The sequence below is a fragment of the Neoarius graeffei genome, chromosome 14 (assembly GCF_027579695.1).
Source record: "Neoarius graeffei isolate fNeoGra1 chromosome 14, fNeoGra1.pri, whole genome shotgun sequence".
In the NCBI taxonomy this organism is placed as follows: Eukaryota; Metazoa; Chordata; class Actinopteri; order Siluriformes; family Ariidae; genus Neoarius; species Neoarius graeffei.
The window spans coordinates 76,635,012-76,660,966 of record NC_083582.1 but is presented as its reverse complement, the minus strand read 5'-3'; the positions used below and the strand labels follow the sequence as shown (position 1 = coordinate 76,660,966).

At 41.8% G+C, this 25,955-nt stretch overlaps 1 protein-coding gene across 1 annotated transcript; it reads left to right on the top strand.

The window, feature by feature from the left end:
• Positions 1-1,120: 1,120 nt before the first annotated feature.
• Positions 1,121-25,491, top strand: btbd17a (BTB (POZ) domain containing 17a). Its single transcript, XM_060939089.1, has 3 exons — positions 1,121-1,187; positions 14,224-14,509; positions 24,437-25,491. Exons 1-3 carry the CDS (start codon positions 1,151-1,153, stop codon positions 25,455-25,457), a joined length of 1,344 nt encoding a protein of 447 aa, XP_060795072.1. The 5' UTR covers positions 1,121-1,150; the 3' UTR covers positions 25,458-25,491.
• Positions 25,492-25,955: the final 464 nt, after the last annotated feature.

Here is a 25,955-nt window from a genome sequence, read left to right as displayed (position 1 = left end):
ACTATTGAACATCATGGACGATGCCAGTCACCCTCTGCACACCGTCATCAGCAACCAGAGGAGCCTGTTCAGTGACAGAATGCTCCTTCCCAAGTGCAGGATGAACAGACTCAAAAACTCCTTTGTCCCTCACGCCATCAAACTGTACAACTCCTCTCTGGGGGGGGAGGAGGGGTAACAGGAGGACAGAGGACGGGAAGGAGCAGTAGCCTAGCCTAACAATAAGCAATACTGGACAATGTGCAATATAAAGTGCAATATAAAGTGCAATATCTTTCCTGCTTCCCCCCCCACACACACTTACCCTAACCCCACTTCTCCTCCCCTTTCCCCCTTCCTCTCTTCCCCATATCTTGTTCTTTTATATTTGTATATGTAAATACTTAATTTATTTTAATTTATCTAGAAGTTTTCTCTATTTCTTTTCTCTGTTTATCTGTAATGATGCTGCTGGAATCTTAATTTCCCTGAGGGAACCCTCCCAAAGGGATCAATAAAGTTTTATCTAATCTAATCTAATCTAATCTAATCTAATCTAATCTAATCTAATCTAATCTAATCTAATCTAATCTCTAAATTCTCTTATCTTGTAGTGTGTGTGTGTGTGTGTGTGTGTGTGTGTGTGTAGTAGTATAAATGTAAACACAACCGGAGATGGTCCTTTATGCAGTTTTCTGTAGATCATTTTGAAATAAGTGGTGATCCATTTGACTGTTGGTGCCAATTTGATGTTCTCTTGTGCTTACACACACACACACACACACACACACACACACACACACACACACATATGCACACAGTGACCTCTAATGCTACTTCCTTTCCACAGCTGCTGCCTCGACTGATCGATATTGTACAATGCCGACGGCAGAGAAGTCCAGATCAGGGCTGTCACTATGGTAACTGTCAGTAATTTTCAGATCTGTTCATTAACGGAGGCTCAAACACTGGACTGGTGCCCATTTAATCCAGAGCATCGAATCGTGAGAGTGCTGTTTAGTGACCAGCACACCTCCAACCAGGGCAACAACATCAACATCAACAACAACGAGTTTGTATGAAAGAAGTAAGAGATTACATGAAAGACAGAGGAATAATGTATGTGCTTGGACCTGGATTCGGTTCACACATCTATCTGTTGTTCCTGCTGATGGCCATGTGTCACGACATCAGGCCACTGTGTGAAGGTAAGAGGATCATACTAGTTCCTGTTTGGCATTTCCTCAATCAAAGAAACGTTGAAAGAGGTGCCAGACTTGGCTGAGATGCAGAGAGAGTCTTTAGTAAGGAGCTCTGAAAAGGATCATGGAGAAGTCAGAGCTCTACAGGGATTTGAATAGATTTTAATTTTTTCCATTCTTCTAACACTTCTTCCTTTTTTCTCTCTTTGCACATTTTATTCCTTTCGATTCCTTTAGAGCTTTTGATTTCTTAATGTTCGACCAGTGTTGCACATTATTTATTAAAACTGTTATTTATGAGAAAGACACTATAAAGGTAGTGAAGATGTTGGTGCAAATGCTGACTCAAAATCCCAGAATGTCTTGCAACAGTTACGGCAGAGATTCAACTCGGCCACTTTGGCGATTTACGAGATGACAAGTGTGATGGGATTGCTGGTGGTGTTAGCATGAAAGGTGACAGGTTTTTTTTAAGCTGAACTGTTTGAGCCGAGTGAACAGATGAGCAAGTGAGAGACCTGGACAGAGTAAAAGACTAAAGCGCCGCTGCATTGAACTCCCTAGCTAGAGATTAAGCGCCAGCGTCAGCAGGTAGTTGAATGGCATTGTGGGTAATGGAGGAAACTTTTAACTGAAGTGACAATAATCAGTGAAAGAATTTAAAATAAAATTAATTAAAAACTAATGAAAGTAAATTAATATAAGTTGTAAAATTAATAAAATAAAAATGAATTTAAAAGATCAATAAAATTAAGAGCATTAAAAGATCAATTAATAAAATTAATAAAATTTTAAAAAGTCACCTAAGGATTTCATTACAAAGCAAGTCTCGGACAACACTGAAGACCATGAGTTAATTATAATTAACAGTTATTCCACGAAATCGAGTCGTACATGAGCCGATAGGTGACGAGGTGCGTAGCACCAAGTTGTCTATATTCCATGTACGACGAGATTGAGTGGAATAACTGTTTTATTCTATCCACATTCACTGGATTTTGCATTTTTATTTTTATTTTTTGCAAATTTGATCAATGAAAACTTGATACAAAATGTCCAATTTTACATTCCAATTTCTGCTTAGAATGTAAACAAACCGGTGAAATGACAGGAGCAATTTGTGAAAAAATGATACAATAACAATTCTTGAAAAATCAAACAAGATATGTTCTTACCATCAAATACTTTCATTTCATATTTTGTTTTTTTTTTATTTTTGGGGGTTTTCTAGTAGTTTTTATTTCATCCTTGGTTCAGTAACATGGTCCGCCATTATCTTTTCTTCTTTTTTTGGCGGTTGATAAACCAACTTAAAGGTGCATTACCACCACAGACTGGGCTGGAGTGTGGAACAGGAGATACTGGGGGGAGGGAGAGACTATATTCTTTTATTTAGCTATTTCTGTTTCTTTTAAATACTTGATAATAAAGTGTAACACGCGCCACCATTTTGTTTTTCTCTACTCACGGTATGTGAGCTGATATCCTAGTAGTAGAGTAGCCAGTCAGAGTGTGCGATTAATCAGATCCAGTGAATGAAGTTGTTGAGACTGGATTCTTCTTTTAAGTATGAAAAACCTGCACAATGCTAAACTGGTAGCTATATGCTCCCTTTACATGCAAACCACATTACACTTGGAGCTACAGTGGTGCTTGAAAGTTTGTGAACTGTTTAGAATTTTATATATTTCTGCATAAATATGACCTAAAACATCATGCGATTTTCACACAAGTCCTAAAAGTAGATAAAGAGAACCCAATTAAACAAATGAGACACAAATATTATACTTGGTCATTTATTTATTGAGGAAAATGATCCAATATTACATATCTGTGAGTGGCAAAAGTATGTGAACCTTTGCTTTCAGTATCTGGTGTGACGCCCTTGTGCAGCAATAACTGCAACTAAACATTTCCGGTAACTGTTGATCAGTCCTGCACACCGGCTTGGAGGAATTTTAGCCCGTTCCTCCATACAGAACAGCTTCAACTCTGGGATGTTGGTGGGTTTCCTCACATGAACTGCTCGCTTCAGGTCCTTCCACAACATTTCCATTGGATTAAGGTCAGGACTTTGACTTGGCCATTCCAAAACATTAACTTTATTCTTCTTTAACCATTCTTTGGTAGAATGACTTGTGTGCTTAGGGTCGTTGTCTTGCTGCATGACCCACCTTCTCTTCAGTTCATGGACAGATGTCCTGACATTTTCCTTTAGAATTCGCTGGCATAATTCAGAATTCATTGTTCCATTGATGATGGCAAGCTGTCCTGGCCCAGATGCAGCAAAACAGGCCCAAACCATGATACTACCACCACCATGTTTCACAGATGGGATAAGGTTCTTATGCTGGAATGCAGTGTTTTCCTTTCTCCAAACAGGACGCTTCTCATTTAAACCAAAAAGTTCTATTTTGGTCTCATCCATCCACAAAACATTTTTCCAATAGCCTTCTGGCTTGTCCACGTGATCTTTAGCAAACTGCAGACGAGCAGCAATGTTCTTTTTGGAGAGCAGTGGCTTTCTCCTTGCAACCCTGCCATGCACACCATTGTTGTTCAGTGTTCTCCTGATGGTGGACTCATGAACATTAACATTAGCCAATGTGAGAGAGGCCTTCAGTTGCTTAGAAGTTACCCTGGGGTCCTTTGTGACCTCGCCGACTATTACACGCCTTGCTCTTGGAGTGATTTTTGTTGGTTGACCACTCCTGGGGAGGGTAACCATGGTCTTGAATTTCTTCCATTTGTACACAATCTGTCTGACTGTGGATTGGTGGAGTCCAAACTCTTTAGAGATGGTTTTGTAACCTTTTCGAGCCTGATGAGCATCAACAAAACTTTTTCTGAGGTCCTCAGAAATCTCCTTTGTTTGTGCCATGATACACTTCCACAAACATATGGTGTGAATATCAGACTTTGATAGATCCCTGTTCTTTAAATAAAACAGGGTGCCCACTCACACCTGATTGTCATCCCATTAATTGAAAACACCGGACTCTAATTTCACCTTCAAATTAACTGCTAATCCTAGAGGTTCACGTACTTTTGCCACTCACAGATATGTAATATTGGATCATTTTCCTCAATAAATAAATGACCAAGTATAATATTTTTGCTTCATTTGTTTAATTGGGTTCTCTTTATCTACTTTTAGGACTTGTGTGAAAATCTGATGATGTTTTAGGTCATATTCATGCAGAAATATAGAAAATTCTAAAGGGTTCACAAACTTTCAAGCACCACTGTATGGTGCAAAAAAAAGAAAAGAAAAGAAAACCCCTGACTCTTATTATGTGTAATATGCTGTGTATATGTGTGCGTGCCAAAGATATTGAAGTGCAGAATTTACTCCTTTCAGTTTTATAGAAATATAGGGAGTTATAGAATTTTTTAAATTGTTTGAATAAACTTTTTGTGACGAGTGCAATGGACATTTATTTAATTCCTGTTTGCCTTCTGGTGCAACTGATTAGTTTATGATTCACTTTATAGGTCATGATCATGTGGGTATTTATAACAGGCAAATGGTAACTAGGGCACATGTAAGTTTGTTCACATGGGTGTGGTATCACACACACCACAGCCAGAGCCAATTTCTATTAACACGCCCCAGTGCACAACTCTGAAACTTCATGCACAACACAGAGAAATCCATCTCATCAGCCTGAAGGGTGTTCACTCAAACCTGCTTGGCTTTATTTAGAAATGGAAGTGCAAGAGCAACTTCTCCTTACGCTTGTACAACCCCGATTCCAAAAAAGTTGGGACAAAGTACAAATTGTAAATAAAAACAGAATGCAATGATGTGGAAGTTTCAAAATTCCATATTTTATTCAGAATAGAACATAGATGACATATCAAATGTTTAAACTGAGAAAATGTATCATTTAAAGAGAAAAATTAGGTGATTTTAAATTTCATGACAACAACACATCTCAAAAAAGTTGGGACAAGGCCATGTTTCCCACTGTGAGACATCCCCTTTTCTCTTTACAACAGTCTGTAAACGTCTGGGGACTGAGGAGACAAGTTGCTCAAGTTTAGGGATAGGAATGTTAACACATTCTTGTCTAATGTAGGATTCTAGTTGCTCAACTGTCTTAGGTCTTTTTTGTTGTATCTTCCGTTTTATGATGCGCCAAATGTTTTCTATGGGTGAAAGATCTGGACTGCAGGCTGGCCAGTTCAGTACCCGGACCCTTCTTCTACGCAGCCATGATGCTGTAATTGATGCAGTATGTGGTTTGGCATTGTCATGTTGGAAAATGCAAGGTCTTCCCTGAAAGAGACGTCGTCTGGATGGGAGCATATGTTGCTCTAGAACCTGGATATACCTTTCAGCACTGATGGTGTCTTTCCAGATGTGTAAGCTGCCCATGCCACACGCACTAATGCAACCCCATACCATCAGAGATGCAGGCTTCTGAACTGAGCGCTGATAACAACTTGGGTCGTCCTTCTCCTCTTTAGTCCGAATGACACGGCGTCCCTGATTTCCATAAAGAACTTCAAATTTTGATTCGTCTGACCACAGAACAGTTTTCCACTTTGCCACAGTCCATTTTAAATGAGCCTTGGCCCAGAGAAGACGTCTGCACTTCTGGATCATGTTTAGATATGGCTTCTTCTTTGAACTATAGAGTTTTAGCTGGTAATGGCGGATGGCACGGTGAATTGTGTTCACAGATAATGTTCTCTGGAAATATTCCTGAGCCCATTTTGTGATTTCCAATACAGAAGCATGCCTGTATGTGATGCAGTGCTGTCTAAGGGCCCGAAGATCACGGGCACCCAGTATGGTTTTCCGGCCTTGACCCTTACGCACAGAGATTCTTCCAGATTCTCTGAATCTTTTGGTGATATTATGCACTGTAGATGATGATATGTTCAAACTCTTTGTGATTTTACACTGTCGAACTCCTTTCTGATATTGCTCCACTATTTGTCGGCGCAGAATTAGGGGGATTGGTGATCCTCTTCCCATCGTTACTTCTGAGAGCCGCTGCCACTCCAAGATGCTCTTTTTATACCCAGTCATGTTAATGACCTATTGCCAATTGACCTAATGAGTTGCAATTTGGTCCTCCAGCTGTTCCTTTTTTGTACCTTTAACTTTTCCAGCCTCTTATTGCCCCTGTCCCAACTTTTTTGAGATGTGTTGCTGTCATGAAATTTCAAATGAGCCAATATTTGGCATGAAATTTCAAAATGTCTCACTTTCAACATTTGATATGTTGTCTATGTTCTATTGTGAATACAATATCAGTTTTTGAGATTTGTAAATTATTGCATTCCGTTTTTATTTACAATTTGTATTTTGTCCCAACTTTTTTGGAACCGGGGTTGTAGCTTTGGAGGGAAAACAATTAGGATTTGCAGGAAGGATTCGTTCTACAAAATACAACCCCGATTCCAAAAAAGTTGGGACAAAGTACAAATTGTAAATAAAAACGGAATGCAATAATTTACAAATCTCAAAAACTGATATTGTATTCACAATAGAACATAGACAACATATCAAATGTCGAAAGTGAGACATTTTGAAATTTCATGCCAAATATTGGCTCATTTGAAATTTCATGACAGCAACACATCTCAAAAAAGTTGGGACAGGGGCAATAAGAGGCTGGAAAAGTTAAAGGTACAAAAAAGGAACAGCTGGAGGACCAAATTGCAACTCATTAGGTCAATTGGCAATAGGTCATTAACATGACTGGGTATAAAAAGAGCATCTTGGAGTGGCAGCGGCTCTCAGAAGTAAAGATGGGAAGAGGATCACCAATCCCCCTAATTCTGCACCGACAAATAGTGGAGCAATATCAGAAAGGAGTTCGACAGTGTAAAATTGCAAAGAGTTTGAACATATCATCATCTACAGTGCATAATATCATCAAAAGATTCAGAGAATCTGGAAGAATCTCTGTGCGTAAGGGTCAAGGCTGGAAAACCATACTGGGTGCCCGTGATCTTTGGGCCCTTAGACGGCACTGCATCACATACGGGCATGCTTCTGTATTGGAAATCACAAAATGGGCTCAGGAATATTTCCAGAGAACATTATCTGTGAACACAATTCACCGTGCCATCCGCCGTTGCCAGCTAAAACTCTAGTTCAAAGAAGAAGCCGTATCTAAACACGATCCAGAAGCGCAGACGTCTTCTCTGGGCCAAGGCTCATTTAAAATGGACTGTGGCAAAGTGGAAAACTGTTCTGTGGTCAGACGAATCAAAATTTGAAGTTCTTTATGGAAATCAGGGACGCCGTGTCATTCGGACTAAAGAGGAGAAGGACGACCCAAGTTGTTATCAGCGCTCAGTTCAGAAGCCTGCATCTCTGATGGTATAGGGTTGCATTAGTGTGTGTGGCATGGGCAGCTTACACATCTGGAACATCACCATCAATTACACATTTTCACCATCAATGCTGAAAGGTATATCCAGGTTCTAGAGCAACATATGCTCCCGTCCAGACGACGTCTCTTTCGGGGAAGACCTTGCATTTTCCAACATGACAATGCCAAACCACATACTGCATCAATTACAGCATCATGGCTGCGTAGAAGAAGGGTCCGGGTACTGAACTGGCCAGCCTGCAGTCCAGATCTTTCACCCATAGAAAACATTTGGCGCATCATAAAAATGGAAGATACGACAAAAAAGACCTAAGACAGTTGAGCAACTAGAATCCTACATTAGACAAGAATGGGTTAACATTCCTATCCCTAAACTTGAGCAACTTGTCTCCTCAGTCCCCAGACGTTTACAGACTGTTGTAAAGAGAAAAGGGGATGTCTCACAGTGGTAAATATGGCCTTGTCCCAACTTTTTTGAGATGTGTTGTTGTCATGAAATTTAAAATCACCTAATTTTTCTCTTTAAATGATACATTTTCTCAGTTTAAACATTTGATATGTCATCTACGTTCTATTCTGAATAAAATATGGAATTTTGAAACTTCCACATCATTGCATTCCGTTTTTATTTACAATTTGCACTTTGTCCTAACTTTTTTGGAATCGGGGTTGTAAATTTGCATGTGCACATCAAAAAGCGGGCAGCACGGTGTAGTGGTTAGCGCTGTCGCCTCACAGCAAGAAGGTCCGGGTTCGAGCCCCGTGGCCGGCGAGGGCCTTTCTGTGTGGAGTTTGCATGTTCTCCCCGTGTCCGCATGGGTTTCCTCCGGGTGCTCCGGTTTCCCCCACAGTCCAAAGACATGCAGGTTAGGTTAACTGGTGACTCTAAATTGACCGTAGGTGTGAATGTGAGTGTGAATGGTTGTCTGTGTCTATGTGTCAGCCCTGTGATGACCTGGCGACTTGTCCAGGGTGAACCCCGCCTTTCGCCCGTAGTCAGCTGGGATAGGCTCCAGCTCGCCTGTGACCCTGTAGAAGGATAAAGCAGCTAGAGATAATGAGATGAGATGAGACATCAAAAAGCTTGTGCATGTGAGACACTGAACATTCATTAAGTCTTAAATGACTCACAGTGTCCTGCAAAAGTATTCATCCCCCTTCGTGTTTGTCCTGTTTTGTCACATTACAAGCTGGAATTAAAATGGCTGTTTGGAGGATTAGCACCATTTGATTTACACAACATGCCGACCACTTTAAAGGTGCACATTGTTTCTTTATTGTGACACAAACAATAATTAAGATGAAAAAAACAACAACTCTGGAGTGTGCATAGGTATTCACACCCCCAAAGTCAACACTTTGTAGAGCCACCTTTTGCTGCAATTACAGCTGCAAGTCTCTTGGGGTATGTCTCTATTTGCTTAGCATATGTGGCTACTGGGATTTTTGCCCATTCCTCAAGGCAAAACTGCTCCAACTCCTTCAAGTTAGATGGGTTGTGTTGGTGTACAGCAATCTTCAAGTTATGCCACAGATTCTCAATTGGATTGAGGTCTGGGCTTTGATTCGGCCATTCCAAGACATTTAAATGTTTCCCTTTAAACCACTCCAGTGTAGCTTTAGCAGTATGTTTAGGATCATTGTCTTGCTGGAATGTGAACCTTCGTCCCAGTCTCAAACCTCTGAGTGACTCAAACAGGTTTTCCTCCAGAATTACCCTGTATTTAGTGCCATCCATCTTCCCTTCAGTCCTGACCAGCTTTCCTGTCCCTGCAGATGAAAAATATCCCCACAGCATGATGCTGCCACCACCATGCTTCACTGTAGGAATGGTGTTCTCAGGGTGCTGGGTTTGCGTCACACATGGCATTTCCCATGATGGCCACAAAGATCAATTTTAGTCTCATTTGACCAGAGAATCTTCTTCCATGTGTTTGGGGAGTCTGCCACATGCTGCTGGGCAAACTCCAAATGGGTTTTCCCCAGCAATGGCTTTTTTTCTGGCCACTCTTCCATAAAGCCCTGCTCTGTGGAGTGTACGGCTTAAAGTGGTCCTATGGACAGATACTCCCATCTCTGCTGTGGATCTTTGCAGCTCCTTCAGTGTTATCTTTGGTGTCTTTGTTGCATCTCTGATTAATGCCCTCCTTGCCCAGTCTGTGAGTTTTGGTGGGCGGGGCCTTCTCTTGTCAGGTTTGTCGTGGTGCCATATTCTTTCCATTTTGCTATAATGGATTTAATGGAGCTCTGTGGGATATTCAAAGTTTGGGATATTTTTTATAACCCAACCCTGATCTATACTTCTCCACAACTTTGTCTCTGACCTGTTTGGAGGCTCCTTGGTTTTCCTGTTGTTTGCTTAGTCGTGTTGCAGAGTCAGGGTCCTTCCAGAACAGGTTGATTTATACAGACATCATGTGACAGATCATGTGACACTTTGATTGCACACAGGTGGATCTTAATCCACTAATTATGTGACTTATGAAGTGAATTGGTTGGAGCAGCTCTTATTTAGGCGTTTCATACGAAAGGGGATGAATACTTATGCACACTCCAGATTTCTGTTTTTTCATCTTAATTATTGTTTGTGTCACAATAAAAAAACAATGTGCACCTTTAAAGTGGTCGGCATATTGTGTAAATCAAATGATGCTAACCCTCCAAAAATCCATTTCAATTCCAGCTCGGAATGCGACAAAACAGGACAAACACAAAGGGGGATGAATACTTTTGCAGCACACTGTAAGACACGATGGTCCTTCAACTGGTGATCCAAAATAAACACAAATATTCGAAAACAGTTCAAGTTCGAAAACCATGTATCAACAATAAATGCAACTTCTTTTAGTAAAATAATAAACAACTGTTTCTATGTTTCTAATTACAATGGCACATGGATCAGGAATATGTGATCAAATGTCATTTATCTCTGATGAGAATGCCGGAAACAGTTCATATTCTTTGTCAAGCACAATAGTATGTTACATTTGAGACATTTGCATTCAGTGTTACCATCTCTCAAATATGTTGAGATTTTTCAGTGAAGTTGGTTCTGCATGGAAGCTGCCATTTGCAATCAGATAAGGGTTACATCTCGTGGGTCTAGGTGGAACTAATGTTGCCTTTTTGCAACACTGAGCTGTAAAGTTGACTTTATTCTACCTGTTATACTGGATATTTATTGTTGCATTTTTGCACCATTGGCCTGGAGAGGGTTAATTCATCATTAATGTTATGCTAGCTACTCGTAAATTAGCTTGTATTTGTAGTAGCCACAAATGTGAGGTTACTGACTAGTGGGCTAGCTAACTTAGCTAACAATCTTATTTACATTCTCTATCTCTAGTTTTGTACTGGTGTTTTTGAATAGCAGCATTAAGCTTGACTCCTGGACAGCGGACGCTGTATATATGACCTACCTCACATTTTTTCATTCATATACCCATTCATTAATTAATCTTCAGTAAAAGCTTTATCCTAGCCAGGATCAGGAGTAAAGTGGGAATACACACTGGATGGGATGCCTTTCTATCAAATATTGCGATCTGGTTCCCACTTATGAAATGACTTTTGTCGACACCCTGGGCTGTATACAGAATTGGCAATGTCAAAACGATATTTAAAGGTGTTGACTGTAAAGCCAACTGAAATTTTAAATTTTTTTCCTGTGCATGTCATTTTCCTCTGTCCTGCAAGAACAATATCATGCAGATCTTGAGATGTGATCATTTTGATGTGCTGAGGGTTGCTTTCCTCCATTTTGGGACCATTTTCCTCCCTCTTGAGGTAAACAGTATGGCCCTACGGAAACAGCTGAACATGAGGAGCTTTAACTAATTAGCATAACTATGGAACTGCGTCACACCAAAATTGAGACATGCAGAAAACATCATGACTCTGCATCGACCTCGGAGAGCTCTGAGTCGCAGGGATATAATTTGTGGTTGACATTTGTGAATAGATCCGTGAAACAAAATATATACGAATATATCTTTCCTCTGTTACTGCTTTTGTGTTACTGTTTCTTTCTCTGCAAGATCAAAACATTAGGTGTATAACTCCATACTCAGACTCACCAATCCAAGACAAGCGCTGCAAATTCTTCATCAGATTTCATGCCTGTTTCATTCTTCAGTCAATTCCAGCAGTCGATCTGTCCCTTCACGACAACCTTATGGTTTCCATCACTTTTCTGGCGCGATGTCTAGGTAGCTGATTCACTTTCATATTTTCCTTTTCTTTTCCGCTGGTGGGAGAGCCGAGTCCGCCATGTTTGCCCATGCCAACTTGTTTTGGTTAAAAATATGTTAAACATGCCCCACGGTGGTCACGTGATATTGTTGCTCATTTGCTCGGCAATCTCTGGAATCGTAAAATATGGGACACTTTTTATCACGGCAAAACATTACACACAGGACACGTGGTGTGTGCAGCAGTGCAGCTCCTAAATTTCAACTCAGACCAACTTCAAATCAACACGAAGCATCTCGAAACATCTCGAAAGTCCAAAAGCAAGAGAAATAGAAAATGTTTGCCCAGAATTCAACTTTGCAGTCAGCACTTTTAAATATTTACAAATGGAGAGTTATGCATATTCAAAGACATGTTGCACAGTTGCTTAAAAGCAGGGTAAAGGCTGTTTTTTTGGAGAAACCAGCAAGAGTAAGCTAGATTTTGAGAGAACTCAATTGAAAAATCCTTCCCCTTCCATTCAGGCCTCTGTCCAAAACACATGAACGCGCACTGCCTGACTACTGCTGGAAGACAAGTCCGTAAGACGGAGGATTGGAGGGAGGAGCATAGGGCATCGTTATCATATCCAACTACCTCATGTCTCATTCACATATAAGAACATCATCATAATGAACATAAACAACAAACATGGCTATTGTTAGTACTCACAGCTGTCGATTAGCTTGCTAACTTTAGCAATTTGTCTGCAATGTGTCTGCAGAGCCTTGAGGAAGCCTCCAGTCATGTGCAATGAGTGCGCAAGCAGAGTGTGTGCAGGTAGACAGGTAGGGAGGTAGACAGGCAGGTAGGTCACTGGACTGAATGAAATGACTGGATGGTCTTTTTACAGCCCTGTGACTGCCACAAATGATTTTTCTTTTTATTGTCAGCGCAATTGATTTATTAATTGTTCTCAGGATGTAAAGAGAATCTCAAGAAATATAGTATAAAATGCTTCTAAAATCATTACCTACACTGCCTTTAAAGTGTAAATTCACCCATAGCTCTGAGCCTAAAGGCATTTACACACTGGATATAACAAGAACTTGCAATGCGAAAAATTCCTTTGTGAAATTTTCACACACAGAGTATGCACACGGAGCCTGATGCAAATTGTTTAAATAATTAATGCTTGTTTCATGCCTCGACTGTCAGTAGTGTCCTGAGTTGAGTCAGTAGTGTCCTGAGATGGAGTTGTCTAGTAGTGATGAAGACAATAGTTATGCTCTCAAGAAAGAGAATGTTTCGGGTAAACCTGTGCTCTCAAGAAAGAGAAAGTGGTGTGGATGTGTGAGGCAGGAGGTGATCAATCAGTGTATATTGGGAAATGAGTACAGTTTCACAAACTCCCACTCAAGGGCTAGGCCTGGGGCAGGTGGGCCGCCCACCTCTGATTCGAGGGCATTAACATTTTTTTTAAATAAAAATGGCATGGGGCGGCATGGTGGTGTAGTGGTTAGCGCTGTCGCCTCACAGCAAGAAGGTCCGGGTTCGAGCCGGCGAGGGCCTTTCTGTGTGGAGTTTGCATGTTCTCCCCATGTCCGTGTGGGTTTCCTCCGGGTGCTCCGGTTTCCCCCACAGTCCAAAGACATGCAGGTTAGGTTAACTGGTGACTCTAAATTGAGCGTAGGTGTGAATGTGAGTGTGAATGGTTGTCTGTGTCTATGTGTCAGCCCTGTGATGACCTGGCGACTTGTCCAGGGTGTACCCCGCCTTTTGCCCGTAGTCAGCTGGGATAGGCTCCAGCTTGCCTCCGACCCTGTAGGACAGGATAAAGCAGCTAGAGATGATGAGATGATGAGATGAGAAAAAAAGTTTGTATCTGAGCAGCATATTCCATAAGAGAGCCCTTTTCAGATTAAAACAGAAAGCAGGTTGCTGGTTGGCTGGAGCAAGGAGACTCTAAATACAAGTGATACTTTTTGTCTAATCCTAGACAAAAGAGTAGTGAGAGAGTAGTGGAAGCTCGGCTAAGAGTATGTGTGCTTGACTGGCCTGCTGCCAGTCCAGATCTGTCTCCTATTGAGAATGTATGGCGCATCATGAAGAGGAGAATCAGACAACGGCGACCACGGACTGTTGAGCAGCTGAAGTCTTGTATCAAGATAGAACGGACAAAATTTCCAACTGCAAAACTGCAACAAGTAGTATCCTCAGATCCCATACAATTAAAGTGTTATTAAAAGGAAAAGTGATGTAATACAATGGTAATAATGCCCCTGTTAAAACTTTTTTTGAGTGTGTTTCAGGCATTAAATTCTAACTTTGTTTTTATTACAAAATACTTATCTGGAAACGGGGTTAGTACATCCCATATGCATCATATATCATGGATTACTCATACTGCTCTTCATTATCTTGCTTTATTTACTTAACATTACTGAAGCTACTTTTTCTATAACAGATGTAAAACAGGTATTCGGACCCTCTGTATCTCTTGCTATCCAATGCAGGTCTGTTGAGGTTGGATGAAGAAGCGGACAACAGCGTCTCCATGATCAGTCACTCTGAGCATTTAAAGGCACAGCTGGAGGCTCTACTGCTGCATGGGAACAGCAGCGATGTGTCTCTGCGTGTGGAGACCACAGATGGGGATGAGGTGAAGGTGATTCAAGCCCACACGCTCATGCTGTCTCTGCAGAGCCATACCTTCCAGAAGCTGCTTGAGAAGAGGAGTGGGAGCACGCTGGTGCTGAGAGAGAGTCCAGAGTGCATTGCTGTTTTCGAGAAGTTTATCAGGTGAAGGGAAATTTTATTGACTGAGATTAGAGGTTTACTGTTTTACATTGATTAAGAGCTGGGTGTGATTTGCTGGGGGGGATGGTGGGGATCATCCCCCCCTCTGGTTTTTACCTCTGCTGAAAAAAAATCCTCGGGGACAACCCTGTCAATAAAACAAACAAATCAAAAAAAAGTTGACATGACAGGCATGTTGTGACACAGTTTTCTATGGTCTACATTGCACTCACTTTCAAAATGACCCGAAGTGGCAGCTTTGATGTTCACGAACGTCCCCAGCAAATAGATACATTGTAGATAATAACAATAGAGTGCTTCGAGGTCAGCGCGAACCCAGCAGCGGCCATATTGGAAGTCAAAGCGCGCTGTGTCAGTGCATTGTTGTTGTCCAGCGAAGCAAAAAGGGGTGACAATGCTGAACACGTGCGTCATTGTTGGCTGTAGTAGCCGGGGGGAAAAGGGTGGCAAAAGCTTCCACAGACTCCCTAAAGTCGTGACTAACCAGGGAATTGCAGCACAGGAGAAAAGCGAGCGGAGGAGACGACAGTGGCTGGCTGCCATTAACCCATCAAATTTAGGACAACTTGACTGTATCCGGATTTGTTCTGATCACTTTGTGACAGGTAGGTTAATATTGTCTTGAATTTCATAGTTACTAAAATAGTTACTAAAATAGTTATTTTAATTTCATAGTTACCGGTAGCATCCAGTATGCCAGCTGTAGTGTGACCGTCGTTCTTTCCCTCAGTCTCGTGGCCGCTTCAACATAAAACAACAGGGAAGCAACATGGGAGCAACATTCCCCAAGTCCAGCAATGCAGTTGCAATGTGCACACAAAATAGCATGTCTCTTGTCAACTATTATCCAGGGGTGTAGACTAGGCTGGGATAGACTCTGCGAGTGTAACACTTTCCCTCTGATCACTTTTGTCTCTCCGTCTTCAGCAGTAAACACCGACACATCGTGGACCCAACCGGACACAAATCTATCGTATGCTTCCATACTCCTGTAGTTCTGGAAATCCTTTAGTTCACAAAATGGACTTGGGTGAAACACTAGATAGTTCACAAGATCTATGTATGTTAAATGCGGCAACCAGCTGGGGTCAGCTTTCCATTCCTTCTCACTAACAGTGTATGGATCTACATTCCCAATGAAACGTACCTTCTCAGCATAACGCTCCCGTGCCTGCTTATCCAAACTTTCACAGTAGTGCTCCATCACTTCAGATGTCTAAATTCTTAAAAAATCCAAGCTTCTAAGCCCTCTAACGCGGAAACGAATCGGTGAATGTGTACTCTATGATGTGTACTCTATGCGCGCTCTGGAGCGAGTGACTTCCAAGATGGCCGCGCACGTGCAGTGTTACTATTTTTAGCATCATCGCGGAGCACTCTATATCTTTGCGTTCTATGCAGGGATGCAAACAGCGCGCCTTTTGGCGGATGCCGCCTTTTTCACGGCCGATTTTTTTTTTTTAGGGGGGGCGTTGGAATGTCTGATTATAGTTTCAAAGTAAATTCTGTATTATAATTACTAAATAAGCAAATCCGTTACAGTCCATGAAACAGGAAGTATAAGGATGAGAAAAAAAACAGTTTAAATCGGAAAGCTGCGCACAATGTGAACTGCACCATCAGAGCAAACTGTTCATTTAGTATTCATGTATTTTAGTGATTTTCGAGTCACTGTCCATTTAATCCGGAGGGAGAGAAACATCACAGCAACGCGACAAGCAATGCGAACTTTGTTGTGTGTTAGTGTTCGTGTATTTAGTCAGAGAGATAGGAAGATGAATTTACTATCTCTGGTTTAGTGTTTGTTTTCATTTAGTGTTATTCATTTGATATCATCGGATGTTATTGAGCTGTTAGCCTATTGTTACCTTAATTTTGTGACGTTTCATGATAAAAAAAAAAAAAATCCCCCCTTCTGGCTTTTTGACAAATCGCACCCTGATTAAGAGTGTCCATCTTTGGTCATGGAAGGGTAAATCACATGTGTGTTAAAGAAGGTATGATGCTAAACTCCAGAATGGACATCTGGCATCCCTGAAACCAACAGAAGAAAGAAACCATGAAGTTCTTTAAATGATGCAAACAGTAGATTCTTGTAAAAAAACAACAACTCAAGATTTAAGTGTTCATTTGCTTGTTAGATCTGAATACTGCATTTTCTTATGGTTCCATTACATTACATTACAGGCATTTAGCAGACGCTCTTATCCAGAGCGACGTACAACATACCCAGAGCAACCTGGGGAGCAGTTCAGGGTTAGGTGGCTTGCTCAAGGGTATTTCAGCCATTCCTGCTGGTCCAGGGAATTGAGCCAAAATTCCGAAGTTCCAACCAAATATTGTGTTAACTTCCATACAAACATCTAGTGGTCAACCATATAATTGCAGCTCCTCATCCAGCAAGAGGCAATCATCCATTCATTCATCTCTAGAAAGTTCTTTGTCCTTGTCAGGGTCATGGTGGATGTGAACCCTATTCTGGAAACACTAAAGGCCTCTGCATGCTCTTGCGACAAGGCTTTCGCAGACAGCTTTTCGCAGACAGTTGTAATTTATCGTTGAGCGGGGAGTAATAGGCGTGCGCGATGTTATTCACTGCTACAACGCAAGGGGGCGCGAAATCGCGAAATCGCTAGGAGTAGTTGGTGGGTGTGGTTAGTGGAGTGTTTATCCTCCGGTTACTTATAATGACTAGAACTGGAGTCATATAGATGTACGTACTTCCTCACTTCCTCGATCAACCGCTCTTCGTGCTGCTCCATCTTCGCTCGTGTTTTTAAAAATGGCGGTCGTGAAAACAAAACAAACCGGGAAAGTAGGGAAGCGGAAGTGCGTGTACAGCAGATGTAGAGTGGACCAATCAGAGCCCTCTTGTCTGCGAGGCTGTCTGCGGTGGTCACAATTTTTGGGAGGTGCGCGCAGAGCATCTGCGAAGGGGGGGGGCTTCGCAGACGCCATCTGCAACGCCATCTGCGAGGACTGGGTTGTCAGCATAAATTGGCCTTAAGTGCGAAGTGAGAATATATCCTTGGTTCATCACAGATCAGCATGCACACACACACACACACACACACACACATGTTAATCTTCTTCAGGTCCATCTCTGACGTCCATCAGAGTTTCTAGGGAGCATTACAGTTGTGGATTCCCATTGCCTTCAACTGGATTACTATAGAGATTTTCCTCTCTCAACCATTCACACTCACATTCACACCTATGGACAACTTAGAGTCACCAGTTAACCTAACCTGCATGTCTTTGGACTGTGGGGGAAACCGGAGCACCCGGAGGAAACCCATGCATAAATGGGGAGGACATGCAAACTCCACACAGAAAGGCCCTCGCCGGCCATGGGGCTCGAACCCGGACCTTCTTGCTGTGAGATGACAGTGCTAACCACTACACCACCGTGCTGCACACATGTTAATACCCAGGGGTCATTTAGAGTAGCCAATCCACTGAGCAAAAGGTTGAGGATAACCCAGAGGAAACCCACACAAACACTGGGAGAACATGTTAAACTCTATACAGACTTAGGATCGAACCAGGGATCCTAAACTTGGACTGCTTCTTGGTCTTCAAGAATTAAAAGGGTTAATCAGTTTTTTTGAAACAAATACAGTATTCATTCAAAAAAACAAACTGGATGAGTAAAGCTGATTTATTAGGTTAAACAGAGATGTCCACAAGCGCTGGCGACTGGCAGTTTTGTCCGTCTACACAGATGGTCTGTGCCAGTGACTCGATCCCAGAAAAAAATAAAAACTTGCCTTTCAATGTTCAAGCGATTGGTATAGTCTCCATTGCCCATAATTTGCTGCAAATCCAATTCTTTCACCATGAATTTGTCTTTGATTTGGGTCTAGCATGACCCGAAGTGACGCCCTATTTGTTGATCGATTCTTGCGCTCTGATTGGCTGAGCTGGACCACATGACCACGCCATAGCGTATGTAGTTATGTTACAGAGCCAGGCAGCATACTACAGAGAGTCACTGAGAAAGCTAAGCACACACACATCTGGAGGGAAATTTCATACATATTTTGCAAGTATTTTACAGGGAAATGGTTCATAATTTATTAGCTGAGAATGCACCAGAAGGCATATAAATTTCAACATTTTCGGGGGGGGGGGGGCATGCCCCCCCAGCATTACTGTACCTTTGGCTTTGCCGCTGGAAATTCTAGAGCCGCCTACTACTTTTTATTTTTTAGCTGGCGACTTCAGATTTTCTGGAGAACCGTGATCAGGTTTATGTTTGATTACAAAGTTATTCAATTAATCAGTTTTGTTCTTCGTCAACACATTTTAGTTTGATTGTAGCCCACCCGAACAAGAGTGTTCCCAGTGGGGATGAGCTAAATGTCCCGACCAACACCAAAACTGTCAGATATTTCTCTCTTTGCTGAAAAAACAAGATACGAAAACATACAAAAATGATAGTAAGTTCCGCTAAGATCCAGTGACTTCTACGATTCATTTGATGTGGTGATGGTGAAGCACAGCAATGGAAGCTGGCAGACTCGGTTCAGCTCCTCCCAGCTCTGATATTCGTATTATATGGAAACGAGTGTTTTACTGGGAAATATGCCACTTGTGTTTTTCATCCGAGCTCCATCCGGGACATGGAGAACCAAAACCTAGACATAAATCTCTATCTGTCACTTGTGCGGAAATCAATTAATTGTTTTGATAAATTTGGGGACTTTTTGTTTGTGAATGTGTCGATATAATAAAAAGAAAATCATGTGTTGGCTTGAAGATATGAAGTTTATCTTCTTGTGTTGAAAAACTCACATTTTTCATACAAAATCCATCGCGGATCTGAGTGACATATTTAAATAATATTGTCTGGTGTTGAGTGGTCTATCAGATATATTCCATTCAGCGAGCATGATACTGAACGAGTCGAAGACGAGTAGCTGAATGGAATATATCTGATAGACCACGAAAAAAACCCAGCCAATAATAATAATATTATTATTATTATTATTATTATTATTATTATTATTATTATTATTATACATACACACTTTCTTCTTATCAGCATTCTTGAAGGCCAATGCTAGCTTACCCATGACTTGGCGCCATTAGCGCAGCAGTGAAGTCACCTTCCAGCCGGCGTAGCGTTCATCAGTAGGGTTAGTGAATGCTAATAAAGCAGTCAAGTCAGTGCTCTCAAGAGCAAGTAGCACAAGCTAACGACCGAGAAACTAAGATTTCTGTCTCCAGACTCTTCTTGCACGCTCACTACAGTATTTTTCATGAAGCAAACCTGGTGGCCATGCTTGTTTACAAATTGTCACAGTCACTCGCTAGCACAGAAGTTTTACGTCTCCGATGTGTCTCTTTTCCAGTTTTTCGATGTCCATTGGTATGTTTTTCTCTTGTACAGTGGGGCAAAAAAGTATTTAGTCAGCCACCAATTGTGCAAGTTCTCCCACTTAAAAAGATGAGAGAGGCGTGTAATTTTCATCATAGGTACACTTCAACTATGAGAGACAGAATGGGGGGAAAGAATCCAGGAAATCACATTGTAGGATTTTTAATGAATTAATTGGTAAATTCCTCGGTAAAATAAGTATTTGGTCACCTACAAACAAGCAAGATTTCTGGCTCTCACAGACCTGTAACAACTTCTTTAAGAGGCTCCTCTGTCCTCCACTCGTTACCTGTATTAATGGCACCTGTTTGAACTCGTTATCAGTATAAAAGACACCTGTCCACAACCTCAAACAGTCATACTCCAAACTCCACTATGGCCAAGACCAAAGAGCTGTCAAAGGACACCAGAACCAAAATTGTAGACCTGCACCAGGCTGGGAAGACTGAATCTGCAATAGGTAAGCAGCTTGGTGTGAAGAAATCAACTGTGGGAGCAATTATTAGAAAATGGAAGACATACAAGACCACTGATAATCTCCCTCAATCTGGGGCTCCACGCAAGATCTCACCCCGTGGGGTCAAAATGATCACAAGAACGTTGAGCAAAAATCCCAGAACCACACGGGGGGACCTAGTGAATGACCTGCAGAGAGCTGGGACCAAAGTAACAAAGGCTACCATCAGTAACACACTACGCCACCAGGGACTCAAATCCTGCAGTGCCAGATGTGTCCCCCTGCTTAAGCCAGTACATGTCCAGGCCCGTCTGAAGTTTGCTAGAGAGCATTTGGATGATCCAGAAGAGGATTGGGAGAATGTCATATGGTCAGATGAAACCAAAATAGAACTTTTTGGTAAAAACTCAACTTGTCATGTTTGGAGGAGAAAGAATGCTGAGTTGCATCCAAAGAACACCATACCTACTGTGAAGCATGGGGGTGGAAACATCATGCTTTGGGGCTGTTTTTCTGCAAAGGGACCAGGACGACTGATGCGTGTAAAGGAAAGAATGAATGGGGCCATGTATCGTGAGATTTTGAGTGAAAACCTCCTTCCATCAGCAAGGGCACTGAAGATGAAACGTGGCTGGGTCTTTCAGCATGACAATGATCCTAAACACACCGCCCGGGCAATGAAGGAGTGGCTTCGTAAGAAGCATTTCAAGGTCCTGGAGTGGCCTAGCCAGTCTCCAGATCTCAACCCCATAGAAAATCTTTGGAGGGAGTTGAAAGTCCGTGTTGCCCAGCGACAGCCCCAAAACATCACTGCTCTAGAGGAGATCTGCATGGAGGAATGGGCCAAAATACCAGCAACAGTGTGTGAAAACCTTGTGAAGACTTACAGAAAACGTTTGACCTCTGTCATTGCCTACAAAGGGTATATAACAAAGTATTGAGATGAACTTTTGTTATTGACCAAATACTTATTTTCCACCATAATTTGCAAATAAATTCTTTAAAAATCAGACAATGTGATTTTCTGGATTTTTTTTTTCTCATTCTGTCTCTCATAGTTGAAGTGTACCTATGATGAAAATTACAGGCCTCTCTCATCTTTTTAAGTGGGAGAACTTGCACAATTGGTGACTGACTAAATACTTTTTTGCCCCACTGTAAATATGCATGAAGAATATATAATGAAGTTTTGGTAGCCTTTTGGGTGTTCAACGCGTCTTTCTGTTTCCCACCGAACAAAGAAATGGTTGTGCACATGTGCAGCAGAAAAGTTTCTCATTGGATATTCACATCAGCTCCAATGTGTAACATCATGTTGTCTTGACAACCATGCAATATTGTAAACCATATTCAATGCTCATTCTCCATTAGGTAGAGTGACATAATACACGTAGGATAAGTGATATGCTAACAATACTGCATGCTATCAAACCAAATTAATGAAACCCGCTAGAAGGGAATAGAACACGTTTTTATTCCATGGATAAAGTGTCCTGTATGCATAACATTTCCCAATATTTCACTCCGATGATGTCACTCCCAGTGTTTTCCCGCTGACCAGACGCGTGTTCTCAAAATGGTGAACCGGTTTAAAATTTAAATTCTTTTGATTAACTTGCATTTTTTTTTGTGGATGTGTCCATATAATATAAAGAACTTTGCTCACTCGTGATATATACATTCACTACTCGAAGATAAACTTCATATCTTGGCGCCACTGTGTAATATGCAGGGGCGTAGCTGGGGGGTCCTGGGGTGCCCGTGATCCCCCTTTGGTCGGACCATACATTTTTTCAATAGCCACATAAGAATATTAGAAAAGCACCCACTGTAATTTTTTAAACATTTTTCTTAAAACTAGATTGTCACCTCAACCTCATTGGGGTTTCTATAACCATGTATGGACTTCCTGTGGTTTGGGTGTGAAAACCCAGTTCTGCTCAAGCGCAACACAATCGCACTGGAAAGCATGGCCAAGCTGCCAGTGTAGCTGCAGTCTTTTGAGTTGCAAATTACAAGTATTTCCTCTTGTGTTGTTAATTCGCCATGTCAAAACAAGCGAAACTTTCCTCCTTCTTTCGAAGTGAAGAGACTATCTTTCTTTTCTATTTTTTTCCATCAAAATTGCATTTTATTGCTTTGAAGCTAAGTTTTAGTGCCGTTTCTAGAACACAACATCAAGAAAACGTGGAAGAAACAGCAATAATGGAAGAGCCGGTTTCTTAGCTACCTAAAACTAGCAATTGTAATTATTTTTTGTTACATATTTTTCCTAGTTCTATTCTAGTACTAAGCCAATTTTTTTATGATAAAACAGACTCAAAACAAAATGCATCATCGCCTTCGGCAGACCAAGAAACACCGGCCCAAGCGGCAGCTGCTGGTGAATGAGCTTGGTTTGTTTATGCCATGGTCGCTGTTGTTTGGTTTGATAGAATTAGCCCAAAACATACGGTCAGTAAGCTCAACCATTCTGTTTGGTCAATGTAGGCATTCTTGATTTGCCAGATGAAATAATCTTGAAGATTATGAAGCACCTACTGCTCTCGGCAGCGTTCCATAGCTTGTCGAGTACCTGCAAAAGGCTGCTGCAGCTATCTCACACGGACGTGTTATGGAAATGTTTCATGTTAGAAGATACAGGACGTCCTCCTTTCTACACCATCCATAGTTTTAAGAGCACTTTTGAGAGGTACTGTACTCATTTTCACCATCTTTATTTTAACCGCAATTTTGAACAACATTTCACCTTTCAGTTTAATAAATTCAATCTTACACAAAGTGGTCAAGCTGCCAGTGTAACTGCAGTAGTTGCGGATTACGAGTAAGCAAAGAGAGTCCCATATACGTTTTCGTACATTGGGGGAGTGCCTGTTAGAGAGCACACTTGTCCTGGGCCATCGGCATAGTGAGGTAGGGTGGCCAGTTCCTTTCCTCGCCGCCGTTAACTTCCCCAGTGTTTCCACCAGGTCCCCATTCACTGCTGGGTGGACAGGAGGCGAGCCCCAGATCACCGTCCGAGACGAGGCTCGAACTGGGGACCATTCGCTTAGCGGTCAAGCGCTCTAACCACTTGGCCACCTCGCCTCGGATTACGAGTACTTCCTCTTGTGTTAATAATTCGCCATGTCACAACAAGTGAAACTGTCCTCCTTCTTTCGACTGCCACACTGCAAAAAATAAAAATCTTAGGAAGTTTATTTGTCTATTTTCAAGTCAAAACATCTAGCCACCCTTATTATAAGACATAATTGCCCAACAAGCAAAACCTCATTTAGCTAGAAAGGCTAGTTTTTAGACAGTCCATCTTGAAAATCTTGTATAGACAAAATGTCTTGAAAAAGTCTTATTTGGAGCACCTTTGAAAATCAAACAAGTTTTTTTTTTTTAAACAAGTAAGTACATTTTGGACATTTGTCAAATGCGGTTCATCTTGTTTCAAGAAAAAAAAAAGTACCGTATGCTTGTTTTGGGAATAACTGAACTTTACTGAAATCTTTGAATGCCCTAAAATACATTGTCGTGGCTCAGGTGGATAAGGCGCCATACCATAAATCCAGGGACCTGGGTTCGATTCTGACCTGAGGTCATTTCCCAATGTCTCTCTCCTGCTCATTTCCTGTCTCTACACTGTCCTATCCAATAAAGGTGGAAAAGGCCCCCAAAGAAATCTTTAAAAAAAAGAATGGCTAAATGTAAGAAGTACGATCTTGTTATAAGGATTATTCTGAGTTAATCAGATCTCGCATAATAAGTCCACCAATCTTATTTTGGAATTATTTCATCTAAAAACAGGTTAGATTTTTCATCTTCCTTAAGAAATCTTACCAAGTCAAATTTGACTAGTTCCATTGGCAGATTTTTTTCACCTGATTCAAGCAAATATGCTTTGTTTTAATCTTTTATTTCTTATTTTTGAAAGGCCATTTTTTGCAGTGCAGTCAGTGTGTGACCCAGCCTTTGAAAAATCCTAGCTACGCCCCTGATATCCTCTATATATTAACAGCTGAAAAAGCGTGATTGGTGCATTCCTGTTTCAGAGTCTTAACCCAGTGTTGTTTCTCTGCAGGTATTTGTACTGTGGTGAACTGCATTTCCGCTTGGATGAAACCACCGCTTTGCATGAGCTGGCCACCAAATACGGTGTCTCAGTTCTCCAGCATGGCCTGACTGAATACATGATCCAGAATCTGGCCAGCGCTTCTCTGAGTGGTCATGTGGTGTGCTGGTATGAGTATGCGACCGCTGAGGGTGACTCCAGCCTTCGTGCCAGCTGCATGCAGTTCCTGTTGCGGAATGTAACGTCAGTGTTGCGGAGCTCACAGTGGCCATCAGTCAGCTCCCAGCTTCTGATGTTGCTCCTGCAGCATTCTGATCTGGTCCTGCACAGTGAGCTCGAGCTGTTTAAGGCCCTCGAGATGTGGCTGATGCACAACGAGCCAGACAACATGACTGTGGAAAATGTGTTGCGTGCAGTGCGTTACCCGATGATCCCACCACGGGAGCTGTTCCGCTTGCAGCGTGAGTCGCTGGTGCTCTTGCGCTACTACGAGTCAGTGCGTGATCTCCTGTACATGGCCTACCAGTTCCATGCAGCACCTCCACTACAGCTTGCCAAGTTTTTCGACATGAACTGCAGCCTGTTCATCCCACGCAACTACTTAGCGCCAGCATGGGGCAGCACTTGGCTCATTAACAATCCAGCACGTGACGATCGCACAGCTACTTTCCACACACAGCTGGGCCCAAGTGCGCATGACTCCAAGAAACATGTGATTTGGAATGCACTGTTTTCACCACGCTCACGCTCTGACGGTAACCCACGTATTGTAATCACACCTGCCTCCTCCAGCCCCGATTTTGCAGGTGTTATCTTCCAGAAGACGGTGATCGTGTGTGTGCGGGAGCAGGGCCTGCTGGTGGTGCGCCGTGTCTACAACTTCTACCAAAGCACAGAAGAGAATGGGGACTTCCTGACTGACGACGACCTACAAGTGAGCACTTCTGAGTATTTGGTGAGCGGCTGGCTGCACCTGCACGTCATCATCAAACCTGTCTATCAGACGCTTATCTCCACAAAAATAAAATAAAAACACAGTTTCCAGTCAATACAGAAAATACAGGTGATGGAAGGATTTTCATGTCTTTCTTGTTCTGTTTTCCCATGATAATTCATTCATTTTTGTTTTCTCCTGATCCCAAGTTATGATGTTATAATCAGCAAATAAGAAATGTTGTTTCTCTTGAGATACCTGAGCAAATCTGGAAAGGTCTTAAAGGAAATAGCTCGCAAATAAACAAATGGAGCTAAAAGTCAGTCTTTATGTCTGTCCTTTATAAAAATAAAAAAAGCTGCATGTTGAATTTATTCTTAACGATATAACCACTGAAGTAATGAAAATAGACGGGACTGTTTTTTTGTCAGGGAGGCCGCCATAACTCCATCGTGCGTGATGTCATTTTCCGCGAGCACAGTGGAGGTGCACAAGTGCATGCCGTACTCGACTATAGTATAATATTATGGTGTAGCGTATTATGGTCTCGGTCAATTTGTTTGCATTTCTCCACAAAAATTATGACAATGCAAG